Genomic DNA, 22,775 nt, shown 5'->3' with positions numbered 1-22,775 from the left:
AATAATACGTCGCACGATCGATTGGAACAGTGGTTCTCAACCTGTGAAGGAGTTTAATCTTTGATAATAAAAAATTTTGATAATTTTTGATTAATTTTCGGGGATTAAGGAATATTTATATTGGTTTTGTAAGTGTAGATGCCTTTAAATATTAAATTTTATCCTTTCTTTTGTGATAAAAAAATATACAGGATGTCTGTTTTATAATATAATGAAATATATTTCAGGAAATGAATATTGTGAAAAGAATGTTGCAGTGTTAATAGTTTTAAGAATAATTATTTTCTTTGTTAATTAATAGATTATATAAATTATTATATTTGCTGAATAAATTATTATGAATTATAAATTGTGAATTATGAATTACCGAATGAATTATTAATTATATGAGTTAATTGAGTTATTTATTATACGTAATTGAGAAAAATACAGAAGAATAAACAACACAAAATATGAATAAGGAATAATTTGAGTTTGAAATATATATGAATGAATAGGTTGATTTTAAGTTAAAAGAGTTAAAAGGCAGTAAAAAAGGCGATAGTTTACAAATGAGAAATCTCGTTTATTTCGTTGTGATGCAAAATGGACGGATAAAGGGTCAAATAGAGATCACGATTATTATGCATCGTTCATTGAATAATATATTTTGAATAAAAGAATGAATGCCTGTTAACGTTGATATATCTCGAGGATATAAATCTTTGAAGACAAATGTTTACGACAGACATGTCTGAAAAAATCGAGGAGGAAAATTTCAGGAAAATTTTACGGGATGAAGTTTTAATTTTAAGTTCTTTAATATATACAAAGAGTTCACTTATTTATACTTAATTTAGCGTATTTTAAAATTAAAAATTTTATCAATTTTCATTGGATAAATGTATAAATTTATTATTTACAGACACTGTAAGTTTTCTAATTTTATTTTTATTATCTTTTGTTATAATTTTTAAAAAAACTTTATATATAACAAAATTGACCCATTTATATCCTCTATATGTTAATCTACGAAAAAATTAACAACATCAAATTATCCTTCATTCTACATCGTTTCTCCATACAATAAATAATTTATGAATTATTCGAAATGATTTACATTGCATATCTGTAAATGTATATATATATATATACATTTTTCTTTTTTTATAAATATATATACAATAGTTGTTCAATCCATTAGCAATGAAACTCATCAAAACTCTTACACGCATTTTGTATTCAGTTTTAGATTTCTGTATTTGCATTGCTATTTGCAAACATTTCATAAGAATTTTATTACTTCTATTCTCTTCCTAGATTATAGATATATAAAATATCTAAAATATCTGTGAATGAATCATTTTTAATTCGATTAAGAATTCTTATATGTAATAAAAGACATTCTTTAATTTTTCATTTCCAAAAAATGTTATCCACTTCCAAGAATCCAATAATTATGTTACACGAATAGCAATTGCAAAGAGCATCATGTATATAAAACATTTAATTCAATTCTGTTTGTCCAAAGAAGATCGATGATCATAAAATACGATGATACAGTTTAAAATTTTTAAATATGATTAACAATCATCCAGTGTTCGATCTTTCAAATATCTTCAATTAAGAACGACACTGTAACAAAGAATAAAATCTTTTAAACAATCTTTGATTTTATCCGAGCGAAGTTTTACGTTCGACGTCTCATTTAAATCAAGTATCCGATTTTTCCTCCGCATTCACTTTCCAAAGCGCATTGCCGCAATACGGTCTTCCAACCGTATTCGATCGTAACACACGCTTGGAAGGAACTTGCGCAAACATCAACGAAGATGAATCGTCGTGAAATAGTCACGTCGAAGCGGAAAATCGAAGAATTTAGATCTTCACGTGAGATCTGAATTCTTGAAAAAAAAAAAAAAAAAAAAAAAAAAAAAGTTTCATTGCTTATCACGTGGAACATTCGAAATTTTCGCAAAGATTTTATTTTCGAAGTTAAATGCACAATCGTGGGTAAGAAAGATCGCGAGGGAAAGGTAAACCGCGCGCCGATTTCCCATTTCCATCTCGCGTTCTTTTGGCTTGGCGACCGCAAATTTTCGAACCGTAACTCGAACGATTCCGTCAGAGCGGGAGAGATGTACGGCGAGGGTTAAAAACATTGAGTTGAAGGTTTTTCTCCGTCATAGTGGAAGGAAACGAGGCTTGAATAATCCAAAAATTTTGTGTATGTTGTAAATTAATTGTAACAATTGTATAGAGAAAAATCGAAATAGAAATTAAATGAAAATTAAGAAATAAAAGAATTCTGCAATGTTTTGTAAATTTAGAGTCACGTTCGAAAAAGCATCGAAAGTTTAATTTAAATCATACGATCCAAAGACAAGAAATAAATTTGAGGTTAGGTTAGGAAAAATAGTAGGAAAATTATAGTTAAAACTCGTATCTTTTTTTTAACAATCTTCACGATATATTATAACGATACAAACTTTTTTTTTAAGAAATTATTTATTAAAAGTGCGTACATCGATTACAGAATTGATTATTGTTAACAGATATGGTTGATTGCAACGCTCGTATTAAACGATCGGGAAAGCGAATATTGGATAGAAATTGATCACTTTCTTCAAGCGTTCGAATGATAACACTAAAGTTGAAGAATGAACTAATGATGAAACTGATGTTGGAGCTATTATTGCTATTGGTAATCGAGTTGAAAAAGGAATTTAAACTCTTTTAGTAAAAACTATTAATAATAAATAATAAAAAATTAATAATAATAATTAATAATAATAATAAAAAAATTATTATATATTCATTTACTCTATATAATATTAAATTTCATCTTCCAAAACAAGCTACAAAACATATTATTAATAATAATCCTGAATCACCAACACGATTTAAAATAATAATTACTATTCCTGAAGTAAAAGATTTTATTTTTAACGCTCTTCAAGCGTTCGAATGATAACACGATATTCAGAATCTGTCCAAAAGAAACTAGATATAAAATTGATCTTGCTTCTTTTTTTTTTTTCTTTGAATTTTATTAAGTGAACAAAAAATCAAATATTAATAATTATAATAATAATCTTCTATAATTTATAATCATATCACTTTAAACATTTTTGGAGGAATTGATTCTGGAGCACAAAAGTTGTCTTGGCTTATTTTTATTAAGCAATTTAAATTTTCATTAGATAAAATTTTTTAAAGATAGTAGTGATAAACCTTTCAAAGTTTTGCGTAGCAAATTTTGTATTCACTTTGTCTTTTGCTTATCTTCATATTATAACATTATGATGCAAATATGATCCAAATAATAAAATCACTGATAAATATAAATATTGTATGATTTTAAATAATTTGGCATATGTTTCTTTTTAAACGATATAACGTAAAATATTTAATCTTCTCTTGACTCTAAAAATTCTGTAAAAATTCGCAGTTCAATAATATTCAATCTGTTTTTTCACGAAGTATTCACGTTATTTTTACACACAGGAAAACACGTTTTGCGGTTAAAGGAATACGAGCATCAAGCGCACAATTGAAACGAGAATTGATTGTTCGATTCGAAATGTCATTCATCTTATTTATGTTTAAAACGTAAATAATAAAAACAATAATAAAAATATAAATAATAAAAAAAGATAAAGAGGGAGTAGTGGAAAAATCGAAATATCCATTGTGTCTCTCGCTATATCCTTCTAATAGAAAAAATAAATTTGGTACAAAGTTGTTGCGATGTTGACAATTTCGACGGGCAATTTCAAAACAGAGAGGACAAGTGAAATCAAGTTGCGCAAAATGGCAAAGTGCGACGCTTTTTGTTTATACAAGGACCAAAAGTGAGGAGAAATTCCTCATTTAAACGATATTTTTTTATGTTTAATAATAACTCGTTGAATTTTGAAATGTGGCCTTGTGCCAGCCAACGTTTGTACATTCAAATTATCTTATACATGTAAAATATAATGGGATTATTAATGATGATGTTTCTTGTACATAAATGGTTATTTTATTAAGATAAAGTGATTTAGGAAGTTTAAAGAATTTTTTTTTTTCTATATCTTCTTCGATGTTAAATAAACATTCGATTAACGAAAGATTTTAAAAAACTTTAAAGAATTTTTTCCTCCTTAGTTCGTCGATACACGTTTTTTAAATTTTGATATTTCAATCTCTCAAGACTCTTCCAAAGAAGAAACGAAAAAATAATTTTTCTTGTCATTTTATTATATCAGCGTTAATTCTGATTAATCCAAAAATAAGAATATCTCTATAAGGAATTTAAATCAAATTAAAATTAATCTAAGCTAAGAGTTTTTATCGTGTAAAATACATAAAGTGGCTTATCAGATCGTCACGTTCCTATTTTTATGAGTCATTCATATTGTATTAACATTATTACATTGCAAATTTTAAAGAGATATTACTGGAGAGAAAGAGAAAAAAAAAACGGAAAAGAAAGGAAGAAAAAGAAAAATTGACACGATTAAGATTCGTTTATTACGAGAAAGGCAAAATAAACAACCTTTCATTATGGGAAGCAATGCTAAGTTTATGACGCTCGGTCATTGACTCGATTCTTTCGAGGAATTTTCGTTCTTCTATTGTATCATATTGATATATTTTATGCATTTTACTTCATTCTCTAGAATACACAAATTTTTACCAATAAATAAAAACGAATTATGCACGGAAATCTTTATATTAATATAAAGATACACAAAAGAATACGCAATGAATTATTCTAGTTCGTTAAGCGTGTGATTAATTCACTTAATCGATACGTTCATGGAACACTTTTGAAGGATCGATTCCAGAGATTAAAATAAGCGGAAAAGTTATAAATATATATATAAAAATTAAGCTTACGTGTTATATGAAGATGTAATGTTTTTACACGATTTTTTTTTTTTTTTTAAATATCTGAAACATGGAAGATTAAAATATTTTAATCAATGAAACCGCTCAAGCGTACAATTAATTAACTCACTTTCTCCGAAGTGAGTAGTGATGTAAAATTCTCATGGTCTAATAAATTCTTACACTTATAATCAGTGAACTTCATTAAAACGTTTCCTCCTTAATTATTAAAGATAATTCAAATCATATATATTTTATGCATGCATACAAAAATCCAGTTACAAAAACGTTACACTTCACTATTCTATACTCATAATTCTGAATACATTTTTTTTTTTTTTGAGCTTGAAGAATCCTCCAAGAAAAAAATAACAATTTTCCCCATTTTCCATGTGTAATAAATTATTACTTATTTTATCATTATTTCCATTATTTTGTTGCCACACTGTGTATATCATAAAAGATTTTGTTCATGTGCAATCGTTGATTCTGTAAACGGATATAAAAATATTGGTCTTGACAAAGGTATCACCATTCACTTTTCCATGGCTAAATCACACAGGCTCAATAAAAATGCAAACCGTTTAAGTTTTGCCATTTTGAAAGGGGTGTAGATCACTTGTGCCTAAAGTGTCCTTGCCTGAACTGTTATTATCACCACAGTAAGAGATAGAGAGTGATCTATTTCAGTTGGTTTCGAGAAGAAAAGTTTACGCGTTAAATTTTATGAGCAATTGTAATATTTGACAGGTTTGCACAATGGATACGGTTATGTTAGTGCAGGCTAATAGGGTAATAGGAATGAACAAAGAGTAGAAAGAGGTATTTCACTTTTGTTCTTAATTTGTACGTGGATAGCCAATATTTGACCTCCTTTTTTTTTTTTTTTTTTTTATTTATTTATTTCTCCACTAATTTATTTGAAAGCCGTTACGATAAAAAGAAAATTGCCTAGATTGGTATTAACTTTGCAATGACTTACTTTTATATATATATATATGGAAGTTTTTTTAATAGAGTGCTCATTTTTGTTATTGTTTTATTGCAAAATTGTCGTAAATATAAAGATCTGGTAATTTGGAATATTTAATATAATCAAATCAAATTTGCAAGTTAGGATTAAAATATCTTAATATTAATAAATCATCATTTTATATTATCAAAATAAATGAATATTATGTACATCAACTGTTGACTGAAATTTAATATAGCGCCAACATAGAATTAAAAAAAAAAAAAAAAAAAGAATTTGACATGCGAATAAAAAAAATGACACCAATTTTTTACCACATGTGTTACATTACCATTGTGCAAACTGGTTAAACATTATCATTAAGGACTGCGAAATCGAGCGTTCTGTTTTTTCTTTCATTTTTCCGCTATGCATCAAATCGTGCATGAAATCAAGACTATCGAGTTTTCGTATATATAAATGTATATACTATGGTCACAACAAGTATTTGCATATTGTTATACTTGTTATAACATTTACATGCTAATTAATTAAATCTACGTATATTGAATAATACTTTCATATTAATTGAATTTGATGATTATAAAAATGAAGTAATAATATTTAAGAAATAATATATATACTTTATATTTTTGTGCTGTTATATATATATATATATATATATAAGAATGTTGATTTACTAGAAAAATAGAGAACTAGATAAATAAATTAAATCAAATTAATCTAAATAATTTCAAATTCTTTACCTTCGTAAATCCATTTGAGTCAATATCGATTTTTATTCAGCCAGAAATATACATTTAATTATTTTTAAAGATAATTGTATATATTAATTCCAATAATTTTTCTGCAATAGATTTAATTATATATATATATATATATTATATGGATAATTAATCTAAAAATTAAAGAAATAAGTTAAATTTTGAAACAAATTTTATATCATATTTTTACTTGTTTCAGTCAAACTTTCAATGAATGTCAGCAGCACACCTCACATCGACAGGATGTCGAATATCTACAACAACTCGATGGTTCGATTTTACCATCATGTGTTCTACGATCTATCCGGTGGGAAATAATTCTCCAATTTTTTTTTTTCTTTTGAAATTTTATATGTATTATAATTCTTTGATTTTTTTCATTTCAGATCCTCGAACAAGAGATTGGTTCCTCATACCATCACCCGTACCTGGAACTAGCATCTTAATCGGTTATTTGTACTTTATTCTGTCATGGGGCCCGAAGCACATGCAGCATAGGAAACCATATCAATTAAAGAATATTCTAGTCTGTTACAATTTCTTACAAGTCCTTCTCAGCTTCTGGCTGTTCTACGAAGGTTTGGACGCAGCTTGGCTGCGAAAATATAGTTGGAAATGCCAATCCGTCGATTATTCGAACTCACCGGAAGCACTCAGGGTATCGCCATTTCCTTTTTATTTCTTCTATTCGTTCTATATTTTTTTATCTACCTTCATTCAACCCTGCAATAACATTAACAGATTATACGATATATTTTTTTACTTACTAATTTTATTACTCGTAAATTAATAATAAATTTATAATAGTAAAATTATTACATATTATTATATTAATATAAATTTATTGCTCGATTTTTTATTTATATTTTCGTTATTGCATTGCAAAATTGTATAGAATTTTTATTTTAATTTTCTTTTAAATATGAAAAAAATCAATAATTGAAGGGGAGATGATCTAAAATTGAATCGAAAGAGTAGAATAAAAATTTTTTTGTGATATGAGTTTTCTTTTTCGAGAAAATGAGATTTGAAAATTCGAACTTGAGTGCATCCAAGAGATATTTATTTGTCAAGAATCGTTTCTTTTTTGATTTCATCATGATTTCGGAATTTCTTGTATATTTGCTTGGCTTGCCACGCATTCTTCTTGTCTGGAGAAGAATTGAGCTATATTTAATAGTAAAAGTAGAAATAGAGATTAAAATGATTTTGTCGATAGATCGAAAGAATTAATTTCGTACAAACAATATTTAATTTTATATAAATTTTTTAATGATTTTATACTTTATTATAGGTCGCTAGAGGCGTGTATATTTATTTTCTAGCAAAGCTTTCGGAACTTTTAGACACAGTATTCTTCGTTCTAAGGAAAAAAGAAAATCAAATTACGTTTCTCCATTTGTATCATCATACTGTTATGCCAATGGTTTCGTGGGGTGCCACTAAGTATTATCCGGGTGGACATGGCACGTTTATAGGTATGTACAATTTATATTTTCTCTGGTATTATCTTCGATTCAATAATATCCGTATCGTTTTTTTTTTCAGGTGTCATTAACAGTTTCGTGCACATAATTATGTACACGTATTATTTATTGGCTGCTTTATTACCTCAATACCAAAAGTACCTATGGTGGAAGAAATATATTACAACTCTTCAAATGGTGAAATTTATTATTATATTTATTCTTTAATGCCAATTGTGTATCAATATTTTTTAATTTTTTTGAATATATTTGTAAAATATATGTTACACAATGGCGCGCATGATATATAGATATATAGAACCATTTTTATCTTACTTCGTAGTAATGCAAATTCACATTACTAATAATTAAACCTTAATTGCTTACATATTTTTATATACCGATTTCTGTGTTTTGATGTCTAGAAACAATAATTATATATAAAAATATATCGTATTAACATTCTATATAAAAAAATAGTCTTACATTATGTCTAAATATTAACAAGAATCATTGTATAACAACCAAATTAAAATTTTTCTTTTATATCAAATAGGGTCAATTCTGCCTAGCATTTCTGCATAGTTGTCAATTGCTGTTTTATGACTGCGACTATCCAAAGTGGTCGCTCATCTTAATTCTACCTAACGCGGTATTCTTCTACTTCCTGTTCTCCGATTTCTACAATAACGCATACAAATCGAATGAGAAACATTCAAAACTTATGCAAGACAAGGAGACCAAGATAGCAAAGACAGTGTCAAATGGAAGCATGCAATACGAAAGAAGAAAAGTTGACTAGGCTGGAACTTCTGAAAGAAGAAACATGAATATAAAAAATCGAAATATCGCCATTTATCGAAATACCGAATTAATTAAATTCAGTCAAAATAATCAAACGTTTAATGTTTGAAATTGTTGATAATGACTGTGCTTCTAGTGTGTTTCTGATGTATTATGACATGTTATGTCACATATTATGGATTGATTGTACATTGTCAACTCCAAGGTTATTTGAAAATATTTTTTGCTTCTACAAGAGAAATCAAAGGAATGAATTTGTTTTTTTATCTTATATAGAAAATATAAGAAATATTTGTTTATGAAAGATAGTTTCTCCTTGATTATTTGCAGATTATCATCGAACAAGTATTTGAACTTACACATTAATTATATTGAGAAAGGTGGAATGTTATATCAATGATGAGGTGGAAATGTTATATCAATTTTTAATTCTAACATGAACAATTTTAAATAATTCATATGCTATTATTTATAAATTTTTTTTATAAATGTGGTATTCTATATTCTATGAAATATTTTACTTTTATCTAAATTTAAATATAAAATATTGTATTATATGTATTATAATAATAATATTGTATTATATGTAATAATAATATTAATATTGTAATATATTAAATATAATGTATTCTTTTGAAATTAATTATGTAAATTAAGTAGTTATTACAATTGAATATAAGAACATAATTTCTGAAATTCATGTTATATGAATATTCTATTATACTCTCTTTTGTTTTCTCTTTCACAGAAGCAATGTTTTTTTGCTGCCAACTCAAAAATAATTATAATAATTATTTAAAACCATAAATATCCGTGAAAATTATTTAAATGTTTTATAAATTAATACAGAAAATAGTGTTTAATGATTACTAAATGAAAATTATATTATAGATATTAAATCACAAATGTATATAGTAAACTGGAATTTATAAAACAATTTGGAAATCTCATTTATTTCAATTAATTTTCATTAACGAAATTCATAATTTCATAGTTAATTATCAATTTTAATCTTTGTATTTATTTAGATAATAAACAATGGTAAAAATCTAAAATTGTTCTTTCATAATATCTAAATTTCTATTGTTTATACAAAGCTTTTCAATTATTTTTATCTTATGATACATACAAACTAATATTCTATACAATATATATTATTTCTGATAAAAAAGTATAGATTTCTAATTGATTTATAAAAAAGAAAGAAAAATAATATTTTTTTTTATTTGTATTGCAAATGTGTAAATAAAATAAGTATAAAAAAATATTTAATAACATATAAAAAAGAATTTTGTATTCCTATTTCCATATATTATAAATAAAAAAATATGTGAAAAATATATCACAATTCAAATAAAAAAATTTATTTGTGATGTTTTTAAAAAAAAAAAATATTCAAAATTATTTTCTTTTAATTTATATGCAAAAATCTTAAATATATTGATTAAAAATTACCGGCATACTTTCAATTATTAAAAATTTTTAAATTATACAAATAATGATTTTTCACTCTTATATCAATATACATATAATGTTTAAATAATATAATTTACCATTAATTGTACTATTATTTAATCTTTCACTATCATACTATATTTATCTTATAAAATATTTTATGTAAAATATTTAATAATATATAGTATAACACAAAGACAATCAAATATTCTTGTTTCAAGTGTATATTTGAAAATTAAAAATACATATCAATTATTTCTGATTAATCATCTACTGCAGTAATATCGTTTCTCACAATCGAGGAGGTTAGGTTATCAAATTATGGCCAACTTTCTTTAATTTGTATAAAACAATTCTTGAAGAGAAATGGATTTGAAATTTCCTTACGATTCATGATCTTATAGCAAAAAGAAATACATTCATTTTTGAGTTATTATATATTTAACGAATGTATAAATATATATTAATAATTATTAACCTTTTGTTCACTACAGTATATCACTTTCCAAGATTTAATCCAAAATTTAATTCTATAATATATAATCAAATACAATAATTTTCGATTAATTGTCGCATTTCTCGATTCTGCGTTAAATTGTCTCTTATTTTTCTTAATCCTGATTGTTATCATTGAATCTGTCTTCCCTTTGCTGCAAAATTCTAAACTAGAAAAAAACAAAGAAAATAGAATATTCTTATGAAACATCTGTTAATATAATTAAAAGTATTTTTAAAAAGTTATATTTACGTTTTAATTTTATGTCAATCTATCTTATATAATCATGAATAAAATTAAAGTTTAATAAATTCAAAAAAAATAAGTTTGTTATGTTAACTCATTTGAAATTGATTAAACATTTCATAAAATTTTATAATTTAAATAAATTTATAATTTTAATTTAAAATTTAAATTTAATAATTTTAAATATGAAAAGTTGAATTTATTGTAGTTTTCTAGTTGAAATAGAAAATAAATTATAGTGCGCCACATAGAAATAATTTGTTCATTGTCATGCAATTTCTCATGAATCTTTACAAAAATAATTCTACAATATTTATTATTTGACTGTAAAAAATTATACTTTAAGAAAGAATTATTTAGGAAAAAGAAACTATTCATTGATGAATTTTATTAAGTCTTTTTTGCAAAATTAAAATTTTGTATTTATTTACTATATAATATCATTAGCATTACCATTTTTCAAGGAAAAAGAAAAAAGGAAAAAAAAAACATGTCACAATGAGAGGACTCTAATTTCTGATACTGATGATTCATTATTTTTAAAGTGTTTTATATAATTTATGCAAATTATATTATTTAATTATTTATAATTTTTATAATTGTAAAAATATTCATAATTTATCATGCATTATCATACATTTCCTTTGTAATTATTGATAAAATTTAATAATAAAATAAAAATTTCTGATATTATAACTGCAAATAGATTGCAAATAATTTACATTTAAATAAATTTTAAATATTTATCTCTATAAAAGGGAAAAATTATTTTCTAAATTGAAAAAGCTATTACTCTTTTTAATTAAAATTTTTTATATAGCATTTTGAAAATGTCAGCATAATAATAGAATATAATAATACATAATAGATAAACAATTTTTTCAATATCTAAAATTTTTAGAACAAAATAAATTAATCTATTTCTCTATAAAATTCATAAGATTTTTTTTTATTTAAAAAATAAAATGTACATAGAATTGAAGAATATGTATCATAATACATATTTGAAAATGATCGCTTATTTAGAAGGAATATTATTCTAAATTTGTTTTAAAATCGAAATCAGAGTCCTTTCTTTGTCACTGTATCGAAATATTTGAGTAAATAATATTTCGTGTATTTACATGTTCAAATGTACATTTGCGATCTATAAATTAATTAACTAACATTAACATTTTTGTTTATTCTATACATAACAAATATTTGCTTAAAATTCATTGATTCATTCAAAAATCAAAAATTATTATTATAGTTTTCGATCGAATCAATAAAATAATTTTTCATTAATATATCTCATTACATATCACATTTTATAATCTAATATATTATTATATCTAAAAATTATGCAATAAATATTAATTTATTTTGTATAAGTATACAATTTTTACAAAAAAAAAAAAAAAAAATAATATTTAAATTCATTTTAACTTATTAGATAGATATTTTCGATAAAATAGGTTATGATATTGGAAATAATATGAAAATTATTTTCAAAAACAAATTCAATTCCAATACAAAAATAAACAAAAATTTTATAGTATAAATTCGAAAAAAACATAACTATTTTTTAATTTATTTCGAATTATTATCAAGATGTAAAATAAAAAGATTATCTTTAACAAGAATTTGTTAAAAATATATATAAAATATGTATATAAAAAAAAAAGCAATTACCATTCTCCAAAATATGTATATGTTAACGACTTAGATAATTTTTTTTTTTATATAACTTTTTTTCTCAATTTTAATCCATCTTGTTTCGAAAGCAAAGAAGCGATTTGAGTTTGATCTAGACTTCATTACAGATATTTTTTTCTTCGGCCACTTGACAAACCTCCTTTTATGTCATTCTCTCTCCAAATAACGGATGTCACTGACCTAAATTTGGAAGGAACCCGTTATATCGAGAGTATAAATTTTGATTCCTGGAAATTGTCTCACTAGAACACAGTTGAAACTCGAATCATAACTGCAGCTGCTCCTTCAATATTTAGTATTTATGTTCTTATTACAAACTTCGTTCCATTTTTTTTTTTTAATTAATTCCATTTTCCTTTTTTCTATTTTTTTCTTTTTTTTTCTCATTATTTCATAAACACTTTTTTTCTTTTTTATTATTAAATGATGTATTGTATATTCAGTTACTATTTTATCAACAAAACATCGAATCAATAATTCTTCAAAAAAATTAAACTTTCTGTTTCGCATAAGCTTTTCGATAAAAATCACTGAATAAATAGATGAAAATCACTAAATTGGTCAAAACAAAACACGACAAAGCTTTTGGCACTTTGCAGCCCAAAACGAGAATTGTCAATTCGTAAGCGAGTAATATGAAAAATTGCACCTGGCATGAAAAATATATGCTTAATATGAGCATTAATTTTAAAAAATAAAATATGGTTATTCAAAGAAAATTTTACCAATTGAATCCAGGTCATGTATTTCTTCCACCAAAGATATTTTTTGTATTTAGGACCCAAAGCGGAGATCAAATAATACGTATACATGATGACGTGTACCAAAGAATTTAAGAAAATGATCACAGCACCTTGTTGGCCTGGCAGGAATTTGACATACAACCATGAGCATATTGAGGTTATTGTGTGATGGTAAACATGTAGAAATGTCACTTGATTTTGTTTTTTTCGAAGTATGAAGAAAACCTTCGAGCAAACAAGAACAGAAATTATACTGTGAGTTGATGAGAAAATAATATCAGTTTTGTGAATATGATTTAATTTGTTATAATATGATATATTATATTCATTAAGATGTTTCATATAGAATATTATAGGTTATTTTTTATAGGAATCACTGCAGATATCAATTTGAATTTTTTACATATTAATGATCAAATGAATTTTCATATGTTGTAATGAGATTTTAAGAATGAATTTTCTAAAACAAAAAAAATAGCTTCATTTTCTTAAACAGAATAGTATATTAATCATTTATTATCTAAATAACTGCTAAAATTAATTAATAGTTATTTGAAATAAGATTAATAAGATATGGAGAAAACAATTTCTATTGCATTTATGATGTTTTCAATGATATGATTCTTTTTATTTTTTTTTCTGTACTATCTTATATTAAATATTCTTTGCTATAATTTTACTAACTAGGTATGTAAAATAAAAAGATGTTTCGATAATAAAAAATTAAACAGTTATCTCAATAACGAAAAATTATTGATAAGTAATATAAAATTTCAGTTAAAAAAAACAAAACTATTTATTAATATTCTCAGAAAATTCACTTAAATTTCATATTTCTTCCATTCAAAATTAAAAGCAGAAATAATTTTTCTAACAATTCTATTTCATATCTAATTAATTCTGTGTTGAACTTACCGTGTCAAGAAGATCCATTATTTTTGCGATGAAATACCACCAGGCAGCTGACGATATCTATTTTACATAAAATGTATTTCATGAAATTCATTTGATTGTTTCGTATTTTTCTAAAAACTTACCGTATTTTTCGTATTTAAATTCAGAGATGTTGGATTTTGGCATTTAGGTAATAATAAAATTGATACCACACTGGGTTCTAATGCCTGTTTAAAAACAGATAAATAATTATCCAAGTAGATGAAATTATAATAATATTGTTAAATTATAGGTATAATATATATCATAAAAATATAGCTATTTCATATCTGAAAAAATTAATTATTTTTATAAACAAATTTATTATAATATGAAAATGCATCTGAAAATCTACGATTAATTAACTGCAGGCGATCTAGAAATCCTAATAATTAATTATTCATTATTTATTTATTATTTATTACACATATATTATATTATGAATAATAATACATTTTTATTTTTTGAATATATGACTTATTTCATTAACTATATAAAATCAATCGACAAGAATTAATTGTGAATTAATTTCTGAAATAATTTCAAACAACTTCTTTTTCTAATTATTTTTTAGCTAATAATTTTATTTAATAAAGCTAATTGATAAATAAAGTATAATTTTTGCTTATTATTTATTAGCATATAAAATACTTTTATATTATACTAATTAAATCATTATATAAATCTAATATTGCTTAAATATATATTTCGATTTTTTTTTTCGAGCTTAGCGATTTGCTGGTATTGATCAGTATTTTTTATTTTTAATATCTCGTTAATAATAAAGCTAAAATAAAAATTTTTGTAAAGAAAAAAGTTGTTTGAGATTATTCTAAAAATTAATTAATTAAACATTGTCGATCGATTTTTGCATGAAAATAATATTTTAATAAGTGTGTATTTAATAATGTTTCTAATGCAAAAAAAAAATGTTTAAGATATATGCTTTATTTCATTATTTATTTTGAGTTTTTTATATTCTATTAAAAGTTTTTTTATGATTTCTTTGATATATTGTCAATAAATTTTTCATAGATATACTATTGATCAAAAATATTACATATAAAGATTTTAATGTTTTCAGATTTAAATTTTCAATCTTAAAGTTTTTCTCGGACTTTATGGAATTAGTATGAAATATAAATTCTAAGGAAAATATATATTGAAAATATATATTGAAAATCTTTATTTTGTATCTGAAAAATATGGAGATCTTTTCTTGAAAATTGAAAATAGTCCCAGATGTTATCAAATAATAATAATGAAAAATCCATTAATAATAAGTGAAAATCTATTTTTAATTAATTTTATAATGAAGATTTATTTCTAATTAATTTTATATTAGATTTTTAAATATATTTTTAAATTGTATAAAACTTTTTGAAAAAGAATTAATTTGTTACAGAAATATAACATCTCTTACAATTTTGCATATAATTGTATTCAAATGTCATATTTTTTTGCAGTAAATGACGTATGTATGAATTTTAATAAATTTTGATTTTACGATTCAAAAAAATGGAATTCATTTAACTTATTAATTAAATTTAATAAAAGAATAATAACTAAACAAAATACACACTGTATTATAAATTATTGTAATAAATCTATTATTTTAATGAATATTACTTTGAGTGATAACCAGATATTGAATATCACTTGGATCACGTTGTAAGCGAGTAACAAGAAATTCAATTGAAAAGGGGACCTCTTCTCCATCATTTTCGGTCCAACTTTCAAAACGAATGCTAGATAGCAGCCTACGATGCATAATATAGGACCTGGGGAATACATCATGGGCCATGTATCTATTATGATTTCTGAAAAAATGATTACATGATTAAATTGATAATTTGTATTATATTTTTTTCTTTTTAATTCAATTGTATTTACATCGATATTTATGTAAAATGTTTTTATGTTTTATATTTTTTTTTATTTATGTATAAATACATAATTTATTTTTTATTCGAAGAATATATATTTGTTTTTCAGAAATGATTTATATTAATTAGAATAAATGAAATTAAATATTTTAAGTAATTTCTCATTTAAAAAATTATTAATATTTAATTAATTATATTAATATCTAATATCTAATATCATAGAATAATAAAAATTTTTCCTATTGATAAAGCAAGTTGTTAAATATCTTATTTAAATTGTTGATTCTGCAAATTTGTTTTAAAAATAAATATATATACATAATTAATCTTGAAAGATAATGAAATATAATAATCAAATATAATAAATATATATTTATGTATAATTATGTAATATAATATATAATTTGTTGTAATGTTTATACAGCATATTAATATATTCATAAGATTTTTATGAATCTATTCTAATAAATCTATTTTAATATTCTATTCTATTTAAAACAAATACAAAAGTTGATATTAATTATTAAGTTATTTATAAGCAAGTAAATTTTGCATTAGATGGAGCGAGACATATAAATTGAAATAATAGTATGGTAAAGATAGAGCTGTTTCACTATTTCCGTCTTTCTTTACCTAGCGTAATTTAAATTGTTTTTAATTTAATAAATAAATATCAACTCATATTTTTATATATCAACTTTTACGTTTGTTTTGACCAGAATCGATCCTCTTAAAATATTTTATAAATATATAATATCCAGTATAATAATTTTATTATACATATACATATATATATAAGTTACAGAACTGAGAAAAATTTGAAATAGTTAAAACAAATACAAACAATAGTTGAACATTAAAAATTAAAATATTTTCCAATAATATTAACCAAATATTTATACTTTTTTAAAATAAATTTTTTAATTTTTTATTTCAGTATTGTCTTAAAATATTCTAGAACCATTTATTTTACTTTTCACTAAAATTTCATTTGAAATAGTAGAATATAATACATTTATTTTCATGAAGAATATATTCGTTAAACTCAATTAATAAATTTTTATTATTTTCCTGCTAGTTAGTGTATATTATTTTTATTATTTTACCTTTATTATTTTTATTATTAGTATCCAAAAGCTCATTGCAGTTGTTGACCATTTGATGAATCAAATTCGACATATTTGCTGATTTTTGCTTCTTTCAAACTGAAACAAGTAAAATTTATTTCTTGAAATAAGGAAAATTTAAAATTACAGAAAATTAAAAATTTACCTACCTACCTACCTACCTAATTAACCTATTAGCATTCAGAAAATAAAATAATGAAATTTTTAAATGTATGATTATTTATTATTTATTATTTAAAATATATAGGAATAAATATAAATGCTGTCAAAACAATTTTTGAACAGTAATTTTCTCATGATAGAATATTTTCTTTATACTATTTTGAAGTTTATTATTATAAAGAATACCATTAAACAAAAAGTCCATTAAACAAAATAGAAACGTAAGAAACATAATTTACCAAAATCTACTTTAATGTTAGTTTAAATAAATAATTTAAATTTTTAGAATTTTAGAACATGGTTATTTTTATTTAAAAAAAGAAATGAAAATGGAAAAAGTATTGATCAAATTTTTAAAATTTAGAATTCTTTCATTTTAATTATTATAATATTAAAAAATATACTACATTTATATGTATCAATAAAAAAAAAGAAAAAAAAATTATGAATTAAATGTTGTGTTAACATAATATTGACTCTTAATGGGTTAAGTGAATTAAAAACATTATTAACTTAAACAACTTCCTTCACACATAAAATGTCATATTTATAAATCCACGGAATGTAAACTTATTATATTAAATGAATCGAACTTCACACATTTCACATAAATATAAATATTTAATCAATTTTAAATATATTTAATCAATATTCACCTTAAATCTTTGTAATTCGTATCAAGCAGTTTCGATAGGATGAATCAAAATCTTTCTATTTTCGTTTTAAAATAGCGCGGTTAAGTCATTTAACGTCCGGTTTCTTTTTCGATATGAATATATAAAATTAAGATTTATTTTTATAAAAGAGAAATGTTCACTCGAGAGAAGAGATGTTGTACGAGAAACAGCAAATCAAAAACTGATGATCCGCTGATACAAGTAGCACCAAAACTCAATCTTTCAATCTCCCACCATGAACTTTAAATTCCTCGTAAAATTGAGACTTCCGCCGATTGATGGAAAGAACAGGTTGGAAGGAAGAGAAGGGATGAGACTAGGTCGTGAGAAAAGAAAAAAAATGTAATATAAATGTTAATGAGAGTTGTAATATACTGTTAATCATATATCTTTGATAAGTTGTATAAAAAAAATTACTAATTTTCTAGAATAATATTTTCTAACCTATTTTGCATGATACAATTATTATTATTTAACCCAGTTATTATTATTATGTTACAGTTTAAATAATTAAATTATGTATTATAATTTTTTTGGAATAAGATATTTTAATTATTATTATATTATAGTTTATTATTTCAATTTATTAATACAAATATATTAATATAGATAATCCAATTAATAACGATAGAAATAATAAGTATTTTTGATCGATTTAATATTGAACAATTTAATATTGAATATTTTATGTTTAGTAAAATGTTAATAAAATATTTATAGGAATTTCAATTTAATTAATAATAAATGAGAAATATAAAATATTCTATGTCATATATATAAACGTATATATGACGTATATAATTCTATATAATTCTATATAAATAAAATGATTTATTTATATTTCTAATATATTTTTAATAATGTTATTATTATTTTATAATATAAATTTCATTTAATGCTAATAAATATATAAGTTTGTAATTAATAATGATTTATTAATATTTATATTTTTTACAATATTTATATTATTTTATAATATAAATAAAATAGATAACTAATAAACATATAAAATATATAAGTAATTTAGTAATAATATTATTATTTAATAATAATTTTTGCATCTTTAATAAAATTTTATTAAAATTTTTATTGATGCATTACGATATATTGGAATATGTAATATATTAGAAAACATTTTGTAAAAAGTCATAATAAAATAAATATTTGTATCAAATTAAAAGATGATTATCTATTCAAATTATCTACTCAAATTATCTTTATTATCTGTTTAAAGTGTTATTGATTCTTCGTATTTTTCTTTTAACAATAAAATATAACGATATAAATTATAATAAATTTAAAAAAAATTTTTAAAACAATAGATTAGTTCTAATTTTATAATTTTCTAANTATATATTATATTAATATGTAGACAATATAGATAGTTATAAGCAAGTATTTGTGCAAAATTTGTAAACGGGATTAACAACGGGTCATTCTTTTTAGAAAAGACGAAAGTAAAGGTTATACAAATGTGATCTGTTTGCCATACGTCTATTTGTCATATTATCATCGAACAAGTTGTTTTGCCGGAATAAAGAAACGTGGATCGACAGAGGATCTTAAAAAAAAAAAACTTTGCATGTGAGAACATGTTTTTGCTCTTTTTAAGTTTTTTATAAACGTGATGAATCAAGTAATCCATGGATAAATATTTTAATTTAATCCAATATTTGCATCGAATTCTTGTCACTTCATATCGTTGGCAAATAGATAATTTGATCTTGGAGGTTAGGTTTGTATTGTGTTAGATATATTATTATCGTTGTATTTTATAGTATAGACACTTTAAAATATAAATATAATATAATATATCATAAATTATATAAATATTTAAAAAAATAAAGAGAATAAGGCATAACAATTGGTATAATTCCAAAAATTTTTTATTTCTTTGCAAAATTACACTATCAAAAATTTAAAATCATTAACTTTTACATAAATCAAAATTAAACTATTTAAAAAATAAATTAGGATTTCATTATTTTGGAAAATTATTTTAAAAATTTATCAAAGTAAATGTATTATAATACATAAGTTTATAATATTAATTTCAAATTAATTTAAAATTAAAAAAAGAAATTGGAATTCAATATGAAAAGAAAAAAAATATAATTTCAAATTTTTAATTAGTAATATATTTTGACTTATATTAATATATTTTCAGGATTTTTATATTTTATGGAACTAAATACAATCTATATATCTATATATATCTATATATATAATTCAAAACATTTTCTAATTTTTTGTATTTGATGTCTTTTACATATTTTTTTTCATAATAATGATTATAATATAATCAATGGTATAATTATAATAATTTAAAAAATTATCTATTTCTTTGCTAAAATATGTTTGACAATTTAACTTCCAGCTAAATTTCTTTTCTTTTAAAGTTTATAGTATATTATAATAATTTCAAAACTTTTCTGCTTAAATATATTTGATATTTAAAGATTTTTTTCTATAGAAATAATTATAATATGATCTATATGATATCTATTATAACAATTTTAAAAATATGATTAACATTCATCTATTTTAGTATATTAGTATCATAGTATATTATAATATTAGTAATTAGATTGCGGATATTTGTAAAATATATTTTTTATAGAAATTTGCTTTATTCTTTAAATATCATAATGCAGATTATATTTTGAATATTTTGTGCTTTTTTATATCATATGCATTCTGTAGATTTTTCTATTTAAAGTCTGGATAAATGCATAAATATTTATAATATTGATACTTATATATATATATATACTATAGTTACTTATAATATTGAGTATATAATATATAGTTACTTATAATATTAATATATATATATTGATTATATATTTACATATATTATAAAATTTCACAAATTTTTTACTTTGCAAAAAAAAAAATTAACATCCATAGTTTGTCTTTTTTATAGAAAAAATTATAATGTATCTGTATATATATATTTTTAATTTCACAAACTTCTTTTTTTTTATTTCTTTGCAAAAATATATTTGATATATTTTGATATATTTTATATTTGATATATTTTGATATCGTCTTATCTCCATAATTCAGCTTGTTATAGATATAATAATTATTATAATTTATCTATGATGTATTATAACAATTTCAAAAATTTTTTATAAAAATATTTGATATATATTTGTCTTGTCCATAAAATATCTCTGATATTCTTTTCTTTCATAATTATAATATTCATTGTAATAAAATTAAAAGTGGAACAAACGGAAACTTGAACACGTCTTTTTCGATGGTGTGCATTTGTTAAGGTTATGTTTTTGCCATTGAAGATCAGCTTGTCGTAAATCAAATACAATTTTTAAATAGCCAAGTCTGCGTTGATGACTTACAAAATTAGGTTTACACGTGAATACAAACGACAATTGCGATCCAACCAATAGCGTGAAGATACTTACGAATACCGAAGAATCATTACGGGTTTCTTAAAAGAACTTTTTAACGTGGTGTAGAACAAAGTAAGCCAACTATATGTAATATGTGGAAGAAATTTGCGAAATGGGGTCAAAAACGGGACGAAGATTTTGCAAAAAACATTTTTTAATCGAAACTTTTCGTGATAGCAATAATTCGATTAACAATATGAAAAAAAAAATGAATTTATTCACGATATTTTTTGCATGCATTGGAGTTTCTGTTGATATAAAAATATAGTACAATACATCAATCGATGATCTTCGTTAAGGTTATAACGTTAAGGTTATATTTTATATGAAACATGTATATACGGACTTATTAAAAATATTTGATTGTTTTTATTATACGAATATTATTCGTATTTTTATTTTTTTAACAAAATTTTTTATTATATATTGAATTTTATTATTTAAATATATTTCAAAATAATAAAATATTATTTTAATAGAAGATTGGTCAAAATAGATTCTGATTCTAATAATTATTGAAATAAAATTTTTTCTTTATTTTGTATTTATGAATTTATTATAACTATAATTATTAAAAAAAATGTATAAATATATTTGCATCATATATATTGTTATCTGGTATTTTATTTAAAAACAACAAGAAGATAAAAAAAGTTATATCGTTTATTCAGAATTCAATTTTGTCATAGATGGTATGTTCAATATAATTTTATTTAAAAAATATCGTAAGAAACAATAAAAATAGTGAAATAAAAATGTTTTCTTAGTTAAAATATAGTATTATTTAGTATTTTTTTTATTTTTACAAGATATATTTTCAAAATATTTTTAACACATAACTGATAAAGTGGATAATAAAGTGGATAATAAACCTAAGCAATTTTTTTTTATTTTATTTTTGTTTTTTAATTTTTTAGAGTTTATTTTTACTGTTCAGTTAAAAATATCATTTAATTAATTTCTAAAAAAAAAAATAATTATAACCTCTCCACTTTTTATTTCTTTCATTATTTTTTGTTAAATGTTCTTTTTATCATATTATTATTGCAAAATTATTATTATATTAGTTAGA

General features: G+C 22.2%; 2 protein-coding genes and 1 long non-coding RNA gene across 10 annotated transcripts in view; 1 reads left to right on the top strand and 2 right to left on the bottom strand.

Moving 5' to 3' along the window:
* LOC122711741 (elongation of very long chain fatty acids protein AAEL008004) overlaps window positions 1-9,279 on the top strand; it is a 54,994-nt gene extending 45,715 nt beyond the window's left edge. For all 6 annotated transcript variants that reach the window (XM_043930751.1, XM_043930756.1, XM_043930755.1 and 3 more), the window contains exons 2-6: window positions 6,791-6,898; window positions 6,978-7,249; window positions 7,886-8,069; window positions 8,140-8,255; window positions 8,614-9,279. In XM_043930751.1, the coding sequence (XP_043786686.1) occupies window positions 6,791-6,898; window positions 6,978-7,249; window positions 7,886-8,069; window positions 8,140-8,255; window positions 8,614-8,859 (926 nt within the window). In that variant the 3' untranslated portion in view covers window positions 8,860-9,279. The remainder of the gene's footprint in view (window positions 1-6,790; window positions 6,899-6,977; window positions 7,250-7,885; window positions 8,070-8,139; window positions 8,256-8,613) is intronic.
* On the bottom strand, window positions 4,510-5,311 carry LOC122711744. 2 transcript variants are annotated; one of them, XR_006346175.1, is made up of 3 exons: window positions 4,985-5,311; window positions 4,864-4,917; window positions 4,510-4,639 (listed from the first exon to the last, which is right to left on the bottom strand). It is a non-coding gene; the product is annotated as an uncharacterized LOC122711744 (long non-coding RNA). The 2 variants fall into 2 exon arrangements; XR_006346176.1 differs by having other exon boundaries at window positions 5,038-5,311.
* Window positions 9,280-13,096: 3,817 nt separating the features above from the next.
* LOC122711743 (elongation of very long chain fatty acids protein AAEL008004-like) lies at window positions 13,097-22,029 on the bottom strand. Of its 2 annotated transcripts, none has more exons than XM_043930760.1 (7): window positions 21,716-22,029; window positions 17,425-17,523; window positions 16,062-16,252; window positions 14,537-14,620; window positions 14,415-14,471; window positions 13,482-13,724; window positions 13,097-13,405 (listed from the first exon to the last, which is right to left on the bottom strand). In XM_043930760.1, exons 2-7 carry the CDS (start codon window positions 17,495-17,497, stop codon window positions 13,247-13,249), a joined length of 807 nt encoding a protein of 268 aa, XP_043786695.1. In that variant the 5' UTR covers window positions 17,498-17,523; window positions 21,716-22,029; the 3' UTR covers window positions 13,097-13,246. The 2 variants fall into 2 exon arrangements, with proteins under 2 accessions (XP_043786695.1, XP_043786694.1); XM_043930759.1 differs by lacking the exon at window positions 21,716-22,029 and adding an exon at window positions 18,264-18,486.
* Between the last annotated feature and the right edge of the window lie 746 nt (window positions 22,030-22,775).

Source organism: Apis laboriosa, unplaced genomic scaffold, assembly GCF_014066325.1.
Source record: "Apis laboriosa isolate Shangri-la unplaced genomic scaffold, ASM1406632v1 scaffold17_cov146, whole genome shotgun sequence".
Classification (NCBI taxonomy): Eukaryota; Metazoa; Arthropoda; class Insecta; order Hymenoptera; family Apidae; genus Apis; species Apis laboriosa.
Note: the sequence above shows the minus strand (reverse complement) of the source record. Positions and strands in the feature narration are given on the sequence as shown.

Excerpts from the sequence above, each read along its gene's own strand:
- LOC122711743 (XM_043930760.1), bottom strand. The coding sequence starts at position 17,497 with ATGTCGAATTTGATTCATCAAATGGTCAACAACTGCAATGAGCTTTTG. Across the intron at positions 16,253-17,424 it reads TAATAATAAAAATAATAAAG|AAATCATAATAGATACATGG; the intron begins GTAAAATAATAA and ends TCATTTTTTCAG. Across the intron at positions 13,406-13,481 it reads ACATGACCTGGATTCAATTG|GTGCAATTTTTCATATTACT; the intron begins GTAAAATTTTCT and ends TTTTCATGCCAG.